General features: G+C 37.9%; 1 protein-coding gene across 1 annotated transcript; it reads right to left on the bottom strand.

The window, feature by feature from the left end:
- Positions 1-7534: 7534 nt before the first annotated feature.
- On the bottom strand, positions 7535-16151 carry ADAD1 (adenosine deaminase domain containing 1 (testis-specific)). Its single transcript, XM_010008969.1, has 11 exons — positions 15983-16151; positions 14612-14788; positions 14013-14183; positions 13429-13439; positions 12785-12902; positions 11683-11806; positions 11323-11493; positions 10182-10408; positions 8619-8856; positions 7961-8093; positions 7535-7648 (listed from the first exon to the last, which is right to left on the bottom strand). The coding sequence occupies exons 1-11, from the start codon at positions 16149-16151 to the stop codon at positions 7535-7537; spliced, it is 1653 nt and encodes a 550-aa protein (XP_010007271.1).
- Positions 16152-16438: the final 287 nt, after the last annotated feature.

Below are 16438 nucleotides of genomic sequence, written 5' to 3'. Positions count from 1 at the left end.
CTAAGACTTTGTTCCACAAGAATACCACAGTTGTGGTTGCTTCTTTCTAAAAATTTGTACATCACAGTGCAGATAGTGTTCTAAAGTACAGCTTTACCACAGACTACTCATCATTGGCAGGCTGCTGATCCATACTATTATTTTTAGTTCACTGCGCATGTAGACCAAAAAACAACAGCATCAAGTTATTTAGTATTGAAGAGTAGTCAAAATCTTTACACAAAATATCTGTTAACTAGTTTGAACCTGCAGTTGAGTTTTTAACCCAGAAGGATTCTCACTTAACAGTAGTTCTATTTCAGTAAAGATTTAAAGCCAGATTCTGCAACCACTTCCTTATCTGAGTCACTTTTCTCATATGCTGGTGACATCAAGATCTAAGTACCTCTGAGCTGAAGTGCTTAAAGACAAATGTATGAGGCTGATTAACAACATATTGTCACTGACTGTCTGAAACAGGTTGTTAGGAATGACGTATAAAATTATTTATCATATTCAGAAGCCAGAAGAGATGCAGACACTAGCTGGAGCAACCCTTTTCCTAAGATGTGTCTGATTTCCACGTGACAATCAGGAGAAGGGCTCAGTTTAGGAGCACGTGCTACAGCTTCATGACCCCAAGGGGTATTCCAATACTTCCAAGTGTCTTGTAGATCGTTCACTTTTCAAAAGCTACAATAACCTACCACACAACTAAGGCCACATGTAACATCTTAAAGCATAACTTTAAGGGGAACAAATTAACTATACATTTTAGAAAACCAACAGCTTAGTTCCTGATTTGAGGATAATAATAATGGGCAATTGAGAATTTTTTTAATTAAATCAATTGTCGTCCTCAGAAAACCAGTTATATATATAATGATTTTGCTGACTGTTTTAGGAGTGCAGCTGGCAAACTCTACAATGTTACCTGGACGAAATGAGCACCCTGGAGAATGAAATTGAAGATGAGGATGTTGATAATCTTCAAAATGTCAAAAAGAATCTCCAGAGTCTTATGGTAAGCAAAATTTTTACTCCTCTTAAAAAGAAAAAAAAAAGCGTTAATGAAAAACAACACCAGAATCAGTGTAACAGTGCTTTTTATGCCTCAAGGTCTGTGTCTTATCACCCCTTGAGAATACAGCCATTTACAGAAAAGTATCTGAACATTAAACTGTATGACATCTATTTGCACTATAATCCAGTGCAGTCAAACAGATTCAAGCCTTACAGGTCAAGATTTTAGAAAATACTACGTTAATTTTCTTTACTGAATCAGGCAAGGCATCTTTTGCCAACAAAAACTTGCTTTTAGGAGCATAGAAATTATTTACACAAGCAATGGCTTTGAAAACTGTGCCATAAATTTATGCTTGTAAATTACCCAGTAATGAATGTAGTACACCTTGACACACTACATAAATTCCACAGCTAAGAGATCCTTGTATGATTTTAGAAATTATCTACAGGCTAGAAGACTTGCCTCTGCTGCAGTTTTTATCATAGATAGTCTATGTGTTTAGCTTGTAGTATTTTTATACCTAAAAAAAAATATACTTGATAAGCAGCAGCTTCATCATATCATGCCTTACTGCTTAACAACTGAAGAAAAGCTACTGTCCTGAAGTATTAAGTGTTTTTTTTTCTTAAAAGAAAAACTTAGAATACAGAAGTTGATGTATCATTTCTAAAATTAGCTGGCAAGCTAACTGGATATCACCAAACCACAAAACTATCTGTATTGCAGGACCTAACTCCCCCAGGTACTGGATGCAAGACATGTGAAGCTAACGACCAGAAAAAGTTTCCTGCATTTCACCAAGAACTGACCAACTTCCTGAGATCTATGCTAAAAACAATCAGATAATGATTTTCATTTTCACTGCTACATTATTTATTTAAATATTTAATTATGAGTAATTTATATATTTTGCCCTGTGGCTTACTGGCTTGCTGTCCATTTTGGGACCCCTGTATGTGTGATAGTCTGAGTGATAAGACTGTTCTAAGATCACATTTGATCCTTTCTGTAAGCCCTACGGGCTCAAAACGTACTTTGGAAAACTAACTGGTTCTCACTTAGTCAAAAAACTGAGACAACTATTTATTAAAAGAATTATTAAAAGCTACTTGTAGATTTTACTTAATAAATTTCAGCAATATATAAAAATTATGCCTTGAGTCTTCTTTGTTAAATGATAGTCTTTTTCACTAGTGCCTTACTACTCTGTTTTTTTTAAGAATGCAATTAAAGAACCCAAAAAAAGGACTGACCAGTATACAAGCGTACCAGACCCAAAACAAAGCATCTGCAGATAACCTTTTAAAAACATAATAAAAAAGGTTTATGCTGACATACAGCACAAGATACAGAAGTAATAGCACCAAGTTGCTTCTCCCAAAGAAACCCAAAACCCCAAACTTTGTTTGTGAGCTGTTCTACTTAACTATACAGGCTTTATATCGTATATTGGGCAGGATACGTTTTTCTCACCGGTGTAAGCAAAACATGCAGCACTCTGAAAGTCTTCAGAGGCAGGGAAACATTATGGCAACAATAATGCACCTGAAAAAATAACTATGCAGGTAACTGAGGTACCAATGTCCCAGAACACTTACACAGCCAATTTCTTCCAGAAACAACCAACATAAAATTGATGATTAATGTGTAAATGTGAACATGTGAACACATACTGCCTTAAGTATTCACAAAAATCTTTTTGCGGAACCTCAGAAATGTGCTTTTTTCAAATGAAGATGGAGTCAGATATGTGACACTCCAAGTTTTATGCAGAAAGAAACAATTAAGAAGAGTATCTTTTACAATCCAAACCCCACCACTCGATGCTAACAATGCAAGCTCTAATTGATGAAAGTAAGCCTGCTACGACAGTTATCAGCCTATCTTTTAGTCTTTGATGTGTTTTGCTGGTGGGTGTGGTATGGAGTACTTCATATTACACATAAAAACAGACTAACAGTGGAAAAAGCAGCAGGTTTATTCAATGCTGCAAAAAGGAAACAGGCATTACTGATAGCTTTCTGCCAAAACTGGGAAAATACTTACAGCATTGGTATCTGTTGCTCTACTGATCTTCTCTTCCCACGGTGAAGAAGTGCTCTGTCCCCACCCACAACGACTTAGAAAAATATTGTCAGTCATCACAGCCACAAACAGATCAGCTCCACCCTCTTCTCAAATCAGAAATCTTCCAAATGAAAGCCTATAGTAATACCTAAACACACTGTGACACAGAAAATGAGAAAACAGGCAAGAAATCTATACCTAAAAATTATTTCTACCTCGCCAATCTTTGTAGAATACTTCTATTTATATAGATTCCTTCTTTCTTCATGAATTCTTAAAAGAAGCATGCAAAAAGGATGAAACAAATCTTGTTTAAATAAACGGAGACAGAATTTAAATACATATGAAACATTGAGCCTATGAGCTAAAGTAAAAAAAAAGAATAATCTTAAAAACACCCCTAAGAATGCAAGAATGATATGAATGCAACTGACGTGGGACTACCATTACCAACTCTGGATGAACTGTAGCAGAATCTTGGAAGACCACCCACACCTAAGTGACCACAACAATAAAACTGAGTTAGACTGCCTAGCAGTGACACTAACCTGCAGAGTCACAGCCAATGCCCCCCTCCAATACCTGTTGGACCCCCCCATCAGGTCTGTGTCTGACAGACTGAGTGTGGGAAGCTTGTTCAAGGGGACACCAACTTGCACTCCAGTGCCAAGTATTAGAGATGGAGTGGAAACAGAATAATAGTTTGATAGTAAATACAGTTTTTATTACTTAAAACTAGTAAGATCTACAGCTATAAAAATATACTAGATAATATAACTCAGTGACAGTGGTGTGGGTTTAGATTATCCATATTTCACAGAGATTTTTCACTTAGTGACTTAAACACTAAAACCTTTTGAATCAATTGCATCTGAAGCCTCTCATATACAGGAGAAAGCTGCACTCTGAAGTAACAGCAGCACACTAACACGTGGCTTTGCAGACAAACATGTTCCAGTATCACACCACACATTTACCTCCGTCAGTACTCCAACTCCAAACACTACTGATTCTGCAACAAATAGCCTTCACATCGTAGACACACACTTATTTTTAAAGTAGTACTGTTAGACTATCTCAATATATATTTGAAAAATCTAGTTCAATGCTACTGAACTATTCACTTCACTGATGTTAAAAACGCTGGCAAATACGTAATCTTATCTGACAAGTTTTCCGGCTAAATTATTTTTCAGATAATAAGTTCTGATTAAAACAACTCAAAGATAAAGATTTATGCTGAAGTCACTGTAACTTTGCATTCTCTAAGGGCCACGGAATGACAAAAAAACAGCAACAGTAAGGAAGCATGACAAACCACAAAACTGCAGAACTTCAAAAGTAACTGTTAGTATGGATCCAAGATACGGAGTAGTGGTCACTAGACTCCTAAGCGCTAAGACGTTTTCAGGCTGTCATGGTATAGCACATAATAAGGGTAGGTAACACTGAATGCAATACAGATGGTGAAAGCTTAGCCTAAAAAAAAATATACTGTCAGTAACACAAAGTAACTACCACATCTCCAAAGACAGCGACAAAGATCAGTTCACATTTGTTCATAAAATCTATAGAAAACTATTGACTTGCCACTAAAACTTGCACATTTAGAAAATACATATCCGGTCAATACTAATATGGAATGGAACATCTGTCAAGCTCTAGTCAAGAAACAATTTAGCTTCATTTGACAGAACCAGAAGCATACTTTACTCCTTGGTTTGCAACACTGTAACTGTAGTCCATTTAGTAGCCTGTTAGCCTTTTGTTAAAAAGCAGAGAAAACATCTTAAGTTTAAAAAATATTGATAAAATTCAACATACAGCAAATGAAGTCTCCATACATCTTTGTCAAATTTGCAATTATATACCTCTCATACTTAAAGAGAAGCTTCAAGATCAACTCTTTTATTTGCCCAAGCTTTAGAAGAAATATTTAGAAAAAAATAATACCTTATTAAAGCTCCTGAAAACGCAGTCATGTGAACTGTACTGTACACACCTTTTCCTTTAAGCTGTAAAAAATGTTACACATGATATGTGATGGAAGAAGTGAGATGCAGTGTCATGACTTACATGTTACGTGTATGAGACATTCCATACAAGACATGTATGACATATATGGCACGTTAAATGCTACATGTGACCTGCATGTGACATGTGGTATTTATGCAACATGTGACATGTCATGCGACATCTGACATGACAATGTGATGTGTGACACCTAAGTAATACGTGTGACATGCAATACACGACACGAGACGCATGACAAGACATGGTATGTGACGTGTCCCACATGACCTGTGCATGCAACATATATGTCAGGTTTAAAGTGCATGTCAGATTCAACATGTGGCAAGTTACATGCATGTCAGATTTGAGATGTATGCCCCTTGTGACATGTATATGGGTATAGCTGGTGTATCTGTACATGAGTAATAGATTCGCACCAGTGGACCTCAGTTCTTCTCAAGCAGGGAGGGGAAAGGCTGAGCTCTCAATCAGAGGCTGCTGGTGCTGCTCGTGTTCATGTCTGCCTCTGGTCTGTGTGGCTAGCCATGTATGTATGCATGTATGGTGTGTACGTGCTCTGTGTGCACATACCCATGAGTAATACATCTTCAGCCTCACTGCTGGAATGACACTCTTGCCTCTCTCAGGCTTGTAGAGCCATACATTTTGGAATTACTGAATAGCTGAGGAAAAACAGGGATAGAACACCTATGTGCTTACCATCACTAGCTCAATGCATTCTGCATATGCTGTTACTTAACCAAAAAACCCATCCAGATACAAGAACTGAACCCATGCTGTCATCATCAACTCATTTCTCAAGGATCTAGCTATCAAGCCCAGCACATCATTTTCACAACAGAACCTCTTAAGGAGGTTCTAGATGTTTACTAGATGTTTCAACTTGCTGTCCCATTAATAAAACAGCTGAGGTACGCACAAAAAGTTCAGTTACTTGTACATATGTAAGGCTCCTAGCTTCACTACATAAAACACGTTGGTGATGATGTCTCAGCAGAACTCTAAAGGCCACAGAAAAAAACAGTCCAGAACCATAGAAAACACTAAACCATGGTCATGGAAATTTATTGAAGTTTTAATACCCTTGAAAAAAGGCAATGCTAAGCTCTAGCTTGGAACATGATGGCCACTTTCAGGCATTCTTAGAAAGGAAACATCACATGGAGTAAATATTACATGAGCCACAAAAATACAAACAAAGCATCACCACACTACTCCCCCTAGTTAAAAGATAGTAAGAAAAACAAAACAGCAGAATAGCAAAAATGGCCAAGGACAGAGTAGTAGCAAGTCGGTGAGTTTCAACAACTGAAAAATCAACCAATGATCATCTTGGGTAAAGACTGCATAATCTAGTTACAAAAACAGATTCATGGAAAAAAAATAAATCCAGAGGGTTTTGTTTTAGAATCCTCCTACAATAAGAAGCTGAAACATGACAACGGCACAGAACTGCTACCGATGCATGAAAGCATCACATAACTGAATAGCTTCTCAGACTTGTATGATATAGAAAAACAGAAAAATCAAGCAACATAGTGCAAGAAAGTGCACTATCTAGCTCAAATACACTAGTATTTCACACGACCACACAGAATCCAAGTATTGCACTTAACAACATTCTTCTAAACATTATCAACATCTTATCAGACTCTTACTGCAACTTAAAAGGAATTTCCCTCTCAATAGGCAGCACTTTTCAGATTACTATGTATGCCAACAATGTTGTGAGTACTTGGCAGTACAATCTGTGGGTTGGAGTACAACTGATCCCCAAGCACTTACATCTGATTCTAGGACAGCTTTTGGGGCAGCACTCACATGCTCAAGGAACCTTGTTTCTGGCAACTTCTGTACTACATCCTACAATTTAATTATTTACAGTTTTGATGCCTTTAAAATGCTTTGAATTCACTACCAAAAACAATTATTGTCACCAAACAGTTAAGTAACAGCTTGGTAATTCAAAGTTTCACATTTTTAAGTACTGGGACTACTTTTAACCCTTCTACCACAAACAACATACAGTAAACTACAAGCCACTTGGCAGATCTAAACCAAACAAAAGTTAAAGAGAGTTATAAACAAGGCAGGAGAAAAGAAAAAAATTAATACATAGCCATCTCTGCCACTAATACAAAAAAAACATGTTGGTAAGTAAGTTAGTACGGGTGAGGGAACAGAAATGAGGAGGCAGTCAGGGGCAAAACAACACAGATGTGCAAAGCTGCTAGATACTCCTGCCTATAAGATAACATCAACTTTTGGAACATACTAAACAGTAACAGACAGTTTAATAACTGCATTTAAACTGACAAGAAACAGCTCTGGAATTATTTATCTTGCTGCAAATACAAACCCTACAGTTAAACATTTTACTAATCAGACATCACCCAAACTTGACTTCACATAAAATCTGCCTCACAGTCAGTCGCTGAACTGCTCGATATGTGGAGACTTCACAATCCAGGATCCATAATTATGTCGCTCTAAGTAGCTTTGCAGCAAGTTTTTTGCTTCTTGGTATAATTGAGATTGAAGCTAAAAAAGAGAGAAAGATCTTGAAAAATCTCAAGAATGTTAGATCTCTGTTCTTTACCACTAGGATGTAATAAGAACAAACACAAACCCTGTAGAACACAATACCCATACATCCTATAGTTCCCTCAGTTGCGGAGAGAAAGAATTACAGACTCTGAAAACATGCTCTGAAAACACTCTCCTGCTCTAAAAACACTCTGCTGTGTGAAGCTAAACTAGAAAAAAGTTGCTCCTGGCTATGCAGCCACCTTTGAGACTACCTATTAAGAGACTCCTTATTAAAACTTCACACATGTCCCCATACCAGCTTACCTTAGCTTCACGATATGTTGCAATTTGAAGCAAATCATTCCTTTCTGCTTCCTTTGCAAGCATCCTGAAACGACTGAACATTGCCACCTTGCAAAGGCGACTTGCCATGTTAATGCCACTTCTGAACGGTGAACTGTAGAAAAAATGAAAAAAAGAATAATAAAACTCAGTAACAAAAACAAAAAATAAAAATTACCGGTATATTGGTTTGATGAAGGAGGGAATTTTTTTCTCCTCTTTTGCTTTGTCAATATGATAACATATTCTGCTTCCTCTTTCAATATGCAAAGCTAATGCAAATCAGAAGCTGTGAGAACATAAACAAGCCAACTAAAAATAGTTTTCAAACTGGAATTCATCTGAAAGGGATGATAATTGGTTTTACCTATTGTGAAAACTAGCACATTCACTACAGCAGACAACAAAGACAATTGGAAACCTATGGGATTTCATGCCTTGAAATCTCACTGTAAAATTATAAGATCTCTTTAACTCCATCTAATCTTAAACACATTCAACTAACACAGGACAGAACTTCCTTCATTTGGGTAGTACTGTGGCCTCCATGCATAGATTCTAAAAAATGTATACTGCACTGAACCAGTATAAAACAGCAAGGCTAACCATTATTTCCAACATAAGGAAGAAAAATTCTAACCTTTCAATGGTTTTTCCATTTAATCCATCCACAACCTCCAGTGATGCATCTGACAATGACCAATTCAAACTAAGAGACACCTGTTCAAAGTCTACTTGAATTAGGTGTGCAGCATTCACCAAGTAAGTGTGAGATCTGTTGACCACATAAGGCATGGGAAGCTTTGACGTAAGTCCATCATCAACACGCTGCTTTGTAGCTATATCTAGTCCTCTTACATCCTTGCAATTTCCATTTCCTATTAAACAAATCAAGATCAGTTACAGTTAATTCCACTAAATTGAACAAGACAACACAAAACAACCAACCAAAACAAAACCCTAAGAATTTAAACCCTTCCATTGGTCTACATTAAAATTAATGTTTGTAAAAATCAGTTCCACTATTCACTTCACAGAGTAAGATTTATTTCAGCTTCTCCAAAGGCATTATTATTTTCATTACACGTCTCTTCCTTTTTGGAACAACCATTCATCAACTCTTCACCTACCTTGCAGAAGGCACCATTAAAATAGAAGGTGCAACACTAACTTTGATGTACTGGACTAGAAAATATGCTGGAGTTTGCTCATGTTACTCCATATGCAACAGTACTTCTCACTGCCTACTAAATAAACATATTCTGGTTCATAGCATCTTGAGGAACAAGCATAGAATTTCTATTTAATAGAGGAGAAATAAGTTATAGATTATTATCTTTACTTTGAATACCACTGAAGAGCACTACAGAACTTTTACTTCAAAAGCGCCCAAACTTCCTCAAAAGAACAGGCAGGCATTCACCAATTCTTTCAAGATCTTTTGGAGCACTTCTAAAACCTTGTTCTGTGTTAGGAAAGGAAGAGCTGCTACATCTTCCATGTCTAGTGAACTCAGACATCTGTGTACTAAGTCTCTTAATCCAAATACTGAGAGAAAGAAACACGTGAAAACCTTCAGGATAATGCTCATTAATTTAATTCAGCCACATAAACTAAAGCTACCAAAATGTGTTCTGATAATAGTACAGTCTTCCTGACTGCCACAAAATCCTGAGAATTCACTATTACCTTGGTAGTCCCTGTTCCTCAACAAAACATCTACTTGCATTAACCAATACCCTAGGGTGAAACTGAGTATCATCAGCTAAATATCAGCAATTTTTCCACCTCTGCTTGATTCTACAGCTAAGTGACTTACACTGTCACTTCAATTCAAGTCACCAGATTTGACTGAACTGTTAACATATCATTTGTTTGACTGCATGTTTTCTCAGTATATAAAATTTGATTTTTATAGAACTATGGTGAACTTCTTCAGTTGGTCTAGTACATAGGAAAGGAAGGGCAATCTGCCAAGCTAAAACAAAATCACAGTGCCAAAACAGCGAGCATAATTGAGTCTTACACCCGGGAATTTCAAAGATAGAATGAAACAAAAAAAAAATCCACACGTAGCATCTTTTCCAAAAAATATCGTAACTCTTTAAGGAACCTTTTTGGTTCAGTTCACGTTCTATAAAATGTAATCAAACTGAAATATGAAAGTATATGAAAATAACACTGAAATTCACATTAAGCTTACCTACAAGAATACTGTTGATATACACTGGTTCAATGAAGTGACTCAACAATGCTCCCTGCACACCAACCACTTCCCATTTTGTTAACTTGTCACTAGCTGACATACTGCTGACTGTAGAAGATTTAGGTGGATAGCAAACAGTTAGGTAAATCTTGCCTTCTACAGCAACATGGAGACTCAATTTTTCATTAGCTTCATAAGCAGACACAGATTGTGGACTGAGATACCTGAAGAGAAGAAAATGGATTTCAGTGAGAAAGTATTCTAATCACAGGTTAAAGTGGAACCTAATACTGTTACTGTTTCTCAGAAAACAAATACTTGCACCATGACAGATACTACGTGCAGGCTGTTCATCTTGTGAAAAGCAACTATAAGGTTACCTCCTTTAAAACATTAACTTACATTGCAATTCTTCAAAATATTTAAAACAAGCTGATACAACACATCAGGGAGACAAAACAGTGAAGCAAAACATAGTTCAGTGGATCCACCCAATGGATTACTTGCAAGTAGCTCTCTTCTAAAAACTATCTTTAAATAACTCCATACATAGGTAAATATGCTGTATTAGAGGAAAAGACTTCCTAGAGTTTGTGTCAAGAAAGCTCACATCAAAATTGTCAACAAGAGATAAAGTGCTGAACCTGTGATCCATCAACTATTACAGTTAGCTTACAAACTACACCCAGTCTCACAAGCCACCTTTTAAAAGTAGGCTGACACTGAAAGCCATCTAGAAGCTTTTGCAATTCCAACAGAAGGGGCCTCCTCAGTCAGCACAACAGCAATTAACTGGCTGTGACTTCCAGTTCTCGAGACTGCCTTTCTAACACCTCAAACAGAGCATGAAAGCAGCTAGCTGCCTTGTATATATGAAAATGTTAGGGCTGTATGATGTTCAGAAATGTAATTCTCTTGCACTGCCCTAAGGGACACAAAATAACATTGTTCATAACTTGGTAAACCAGTGACTACTGCTGTTAAATGTAAGAACTATTTAAAAAAAAATGTTATTGAAAAACATAAAAGTAGTTTGAAGTGTAAAGATAAATGTAGGAGTTGAAACATAGGCAATGTGTTTGCCACTGTGAATAAATTAATCTACTATAGAATCGGAAAAAAAACCTGAGGTACTTACACCAGTGGTTTTAACCGAGCAGTTCCTTTTGGAAGTTGATTCATGTAGAGAAAGATAGTTGTATTTGGCTTTAGGATAAGCAACTTTGAGCCTGGTGCTGTGCAAAATATTGATTTCTCTCTCCTTGCTGAATTGTCTTTATAGAACAGCAAAAGATGTCTATAAAAGTACCTAAAAGAAAGTAAATGTGTAAACCACCGCTTTGTTTACCTATACATAGACACTCATATTTAATTCACATGATTTGAAAAGAATCCAGAAGGTATTAACTATAAAATGCAAGTACACTCATATTTACATTTGTAAAACTGAAAAGAACTGACTGCAAAAGCATAGGTAACAGTATACACACATTCTCACCTAAGTAGTGAACGTCTTGCAGTAACAATAGCATGGCTGTCATGCAACACTCTTCCAGAAGTTTGAAAGCACTGACTGTAATTACATTCTCCTGTTCCTAGAGCTACAACTTCATGCTTTCCACCTGAACAGAAAATAATTATTTGTACATGATCACAGTGAGTTAACTTGGCCTGGCTGCCAGGTGCCCACCAAACTGCTCTCACACATCCCCTCATCCCCCAGCAGTCTGAACTCTGTGATCTTAAAGGTCTTTTCCAACCTGTAAGATTTTAACAAAAAGAAAAATTAAAACGCTTGTAGGTCAAGATAAGGATGGAGATGGTTTGCCATTTACTGTAATGTGCAAAACAGACTCAACTTGGGGCAGATTAACTTAATGGCAATAAGAGTAGGATAGTGAAAAACAAAACCAAAACTAAATACATCTTCCCTCTCTACATCTCCTCGCTCCTAGGCTCAACTTCACTCCTGACTCTTCTACCTCCTCTCCTCCCTGCATGTGAGGTACCAGGCTATGGGGAAGCATCAGCTCCTAACACTTTGACTCTGCTGCTCCTTCCTCCTCACATGCATTTCCTGCTCCCACATGGCGTCCCTCCCTCAGGATACAGTCCTTCACCAACCACTCCAGCCTGGGTCCTTTCCACTGGCTGCAGTCCAGTAGAGAATGCTCCAGTGCAGGTACCCCACAGGTTCACAGGTCCTGCTAGAAAATCTGCTCCAGTGTGGGCTTCTCTCCATGGACCACAGCTCCTGCCAGACGTCTGCTCCAGTGTGGGTTCTCCACAGGCTTCATCTCCCTTCAGGGCACATACTGGTCTATACAGCCTTACGCCTCTTTGAGGCAGCACAAGGAAATGCTTATGTAGGTCTTGAGTATTTGCATGACTGCAGCACAATAATGCACCCAACAGAGCTGCCAGAACAGAATATGTCAAGGAAGATTCTGTGCTTCTAAGATTCTGTGATGAGAAGCTACACACATTTTATATATATATAAAACATTTATTTACCAGATCAGAAACATGTTAATCAAGGCTCACTGGGAACACAACCAGCCTAGGTTTTCTGCTCCACCATACAATCAAAACATACTTACCTTTTTCAATGATGAACGCAGCCAGTGAACTGCCACAACCTTGGTACTCAGGATGTTTGGAGGTCAGGCTGTTAAATACTTCTGCAAGTGTTTGTGTTATTTTTTTATATATACACTTTCTTCCTTCTAAATAAAACAATAAAAATCCATAATACGTAAATTTGCAGGGGCAGGGTATGGGGGAGAGGGTAAACAAGACATGATCAGCTACTTGCCAAATAACCAAGCACTACTATCAACATACAGATTCTGAAGGTTATCAGAGTTGAAATGAATAAATAAAGGACGAGATTATGTAAACACTTTGCAGTTTTCCTATATATAGTAATAAATCAGGGACATGGGTCAAGTTTGATCACCTGCTGCACACAGTATTTCAAGAAAAGACAGAAACATAGTTTCTATTTCATCAATTCACCACTGAAATTCAAGCAATTTACTCCATTTGTGTCCACTTCTAGAACAGTCAATTTCCCAGTTTTCAGACAGTAATTTTTACAGCATTCTTCACAGAGAAGATGTTTAAAATAACATTAACTTCACTGAGATCAGTAAATTTATTGAAAAAAGCATTTTAAAAAAAGAAAAACTGAAAGCATTTGCCGGGTAATTTGAATCAACAGAGAAAAATGACTATTCCTTACCAAAATGGCACCTTGAAACAGGAACAGATTTTGCTGCAATTTGGGGCTCAGCAGTAGTAGAACAGAGATGACCTAAGAATTTAACCACATTTTAAGCTGGGATGAACATTCCAAATTTCAAAACACTCAAAATCTCACGATTTCTAGCAGGTTAAAGTTCCTAATAGCCTGAGAATTTTCCTTTCTGATTTTTAACTCCCTGTAAGCTAGTAAACTATTTAAGTAGCAACCCTTAAAAGAAAACTAACATTACAATGACTTCTTTTGAAAGTAGTAATTCAGCATTGAAGCCTTTTAATCATAAAAATTTGAAACCACTTAGGATCAACTTCATACTGCTGTTATGTAGTAAGCAGCAAATCAAGTGCAGTAACAACATATAAATTAGTACCATCAGTATTCTCTGCTCTGTGCTACAAACTGATGCAGCTCCTAATATCCAGAGACAACTTCAGAATCAACAAATAGCTCTGCCCAAAGGACTGAAAAAACCAAACCCTGACAGATGCTACAGAGATTTTTTGTATAGGAAACCTCTAAGCCAAGATTTTCAATTCCTGATTAGATGTTACTAAAATATTTACCTGACTTTTCAGAAGCATTTGTCCCTGTGTACTCCAAGTCCAGCAGCTCATCAAGAGCTAATTTAGCTGCATTTATTTTAGACTGCTTCTTGCTTACTCCCAGTCCAGTCTTGAAGCGAACACCATCCACCACAGCACAAAAGGCAAAATAAGACCCTGCGATGATATCACCTTTAAAGGACAGAAAAAAGAAGACACAATTAGTAAAATTATTTCAAGGTACTTTTAGGAGTAGCTTTAAGTGCTCACATTCATTCCAAGGACAAGTACAAGACAAAAAGACAATTTGATCACAATACAACTCAACCGTTTCACCTCTACAAGAATTTTGGCTGCTTTCACTCTATGCACTTTCCACAAAGCTCTAAGATCACCCAAAAATTTATACAACTCACGTGATCAAATTCTGTAGTAATTTATTATGAGACACAGCTGTGTAAACAATAAAAGTGGCCAAAAAGCAACATATAGGGAGGGTAGTGCAATCAACAATAAAATAAATCAATCTCTGTTAGTGCCGTCAATACTAACTGCAGAAATTCCTATCATCTCAAGGATAATCAAACATTATTTAATTCAAGAAAAGCATAAGTATTTACCTGCCACAGCAGTTTCTTTCAGTTCAAGGTGTACATGGTGCATTTGTGCAAACTGATGCAAGGCAAATACTGGGTTTATGACTCCCTCTTTATATTTTGCAATCAACTTCTCTAGACCTTTGTTTGGACTACCTGATGGAATTGGGGGTGCACAGGCTGCTTTCTGAAGAAAAGGTTCTTAAACAAAAACAAGAAAATAACAACACACTGATAGTTTGTTTACAGTAAATGCTTCTAGATGCTTCTCAGAAAAACCCCAAAACAAAAACAATTACTCTAGAGCAGTAATGCTTTGCACTGAAACATACATTAATGATACTAGGAATTCTGAAATGTTGTGTACCTCCTCTTTTAAAAACAACAAAGCTTTTAAGTACTAAATCCACAGAACTATGAAGCCATGGACCTCCCTAGCACTGTAAGTTTTAGTGACCATACACACCTCCGACCGAGGTGGCCAGGACAAAGTACCTACCGGAACAGCTGCAATCCCCCCCACCATTAACCACACCTGAAACCAGGACACCACTTGACCAACTTGCTTCACGTTTCACCTGTCCTACCACAGAGGCCTTATGCTCTTCAGAAGACAGTGTGAAGCACAGTTAAGTCATAAGAAACTTCTAGAAATTCTGAGAAGTAGACCTAAGGCAAACCCCTGCTTCCGAGTTTCATTCCAAACACAAACAGTTCCTAGGAGAACCCTTATGTCTGGACAGTTGTCTTTGACTTGCAGCTTTTGTATAGAATAACCAATTAACATTCCCTACGTCATCCACCTCTGTGAAAGATCAGCGTGTTGTTTTAGATTTAAGAGAAAAAATGACATCTTTTTTGCCTGCATCAACTCTAGAACAGACTAAATATCCAGCTTTGGGGTTGCCATATACTCAGGCACAAGTATCTCCCAGTCAAGAAGAACTAAATAAACTCTTAATGCCAAATCACATAAAAAGTTGCCTTCACAGCAATACAACTAATTGAAGAGACAGAATTCAAAATGCATTCTGAAGCATCTGTAACTGCAGTTAAACCTTTCCCTCAGTGATCTCTATGAACATTCGCGCAGCAGTATATACCCAGTATTTTAGCAACTTCTACAGTATTTTTCATGTGTAACTTGGGACTTACAATCTTTAAACGCTGCAGACAATATAGCCCACCCCGCAACAAATCTCTAAAAAACTTTCAGTGAGAACAGACCTAGGCAGGAGGGCAAGTTCAAGAAGATGCTAAGAAGTAATTAAAAAAAGATACAGCAGTAAGAAAAGCAGCAGAGGGCTGCAACCTCCCAAGTAAGAGAAAATCAGTTATTTTCACCAGCATTAACACTATCATAGCTTATCCCAAGACATAAACTGGAAACTATACCTGGGTGTTGAATCACCTCTGGTACAAGGCCTCGCTGGGAAGATTTGGGCCTCAGGGCCACAGCCCGGGACGGGTTCTGGGACGGCCCCAGAGCCGGCACCGGCTGCTTCTGCAGGGGGTCAAAACCGGGTGTTTCCGCACTCTGAGACTCGCCGTCGCTGCTAATCATTTTTAACCGACCTAAGTTTACAGCGAAGCGATGATAAAGGCACGTCAGACACCCGCTGGTTAAGCCGCTCCACAGGAGCGCTACGAACAACCCTCACCCCGCTTCCCTACAACCTTGTTGCGACGGAACGAAAAGGCCTGGCGTCCTCCCAGTCCCTCCCCTTCATCTACCTCATCCCTCCCGAACCTCAAGGATGAGCTGGAGCTAAATGATTCGGTGGTACCCGCTCTCCTCGCCTACCTGAGCGCGGAGAAAACCCGCACCAGGGTGCGCGGCCGCGCTACCCC

The sequence above is a fragment of the Chaetura pelagica genome, unplaced genomic scaffold, assembly GCF_000747805.2.
Source record: "Chaetura pelagica isolate M959 unplaced genomic scaffold, ChaPel_1.0 scaffold221, whole genome shotgun sequence".
Classification (NCBI taxonomy): domain Eukaryota; kingdom Metazoa; phylum Chordata; class Aves; order Apodiformes; family Apodidae; genus Chaetura; species Chaetura pelagica.
The sequence above is the reverse complement of the archived record's forward strand: the minus strand, read 5'-3'. Positions and strand labels throughout refer to the sequence as shown.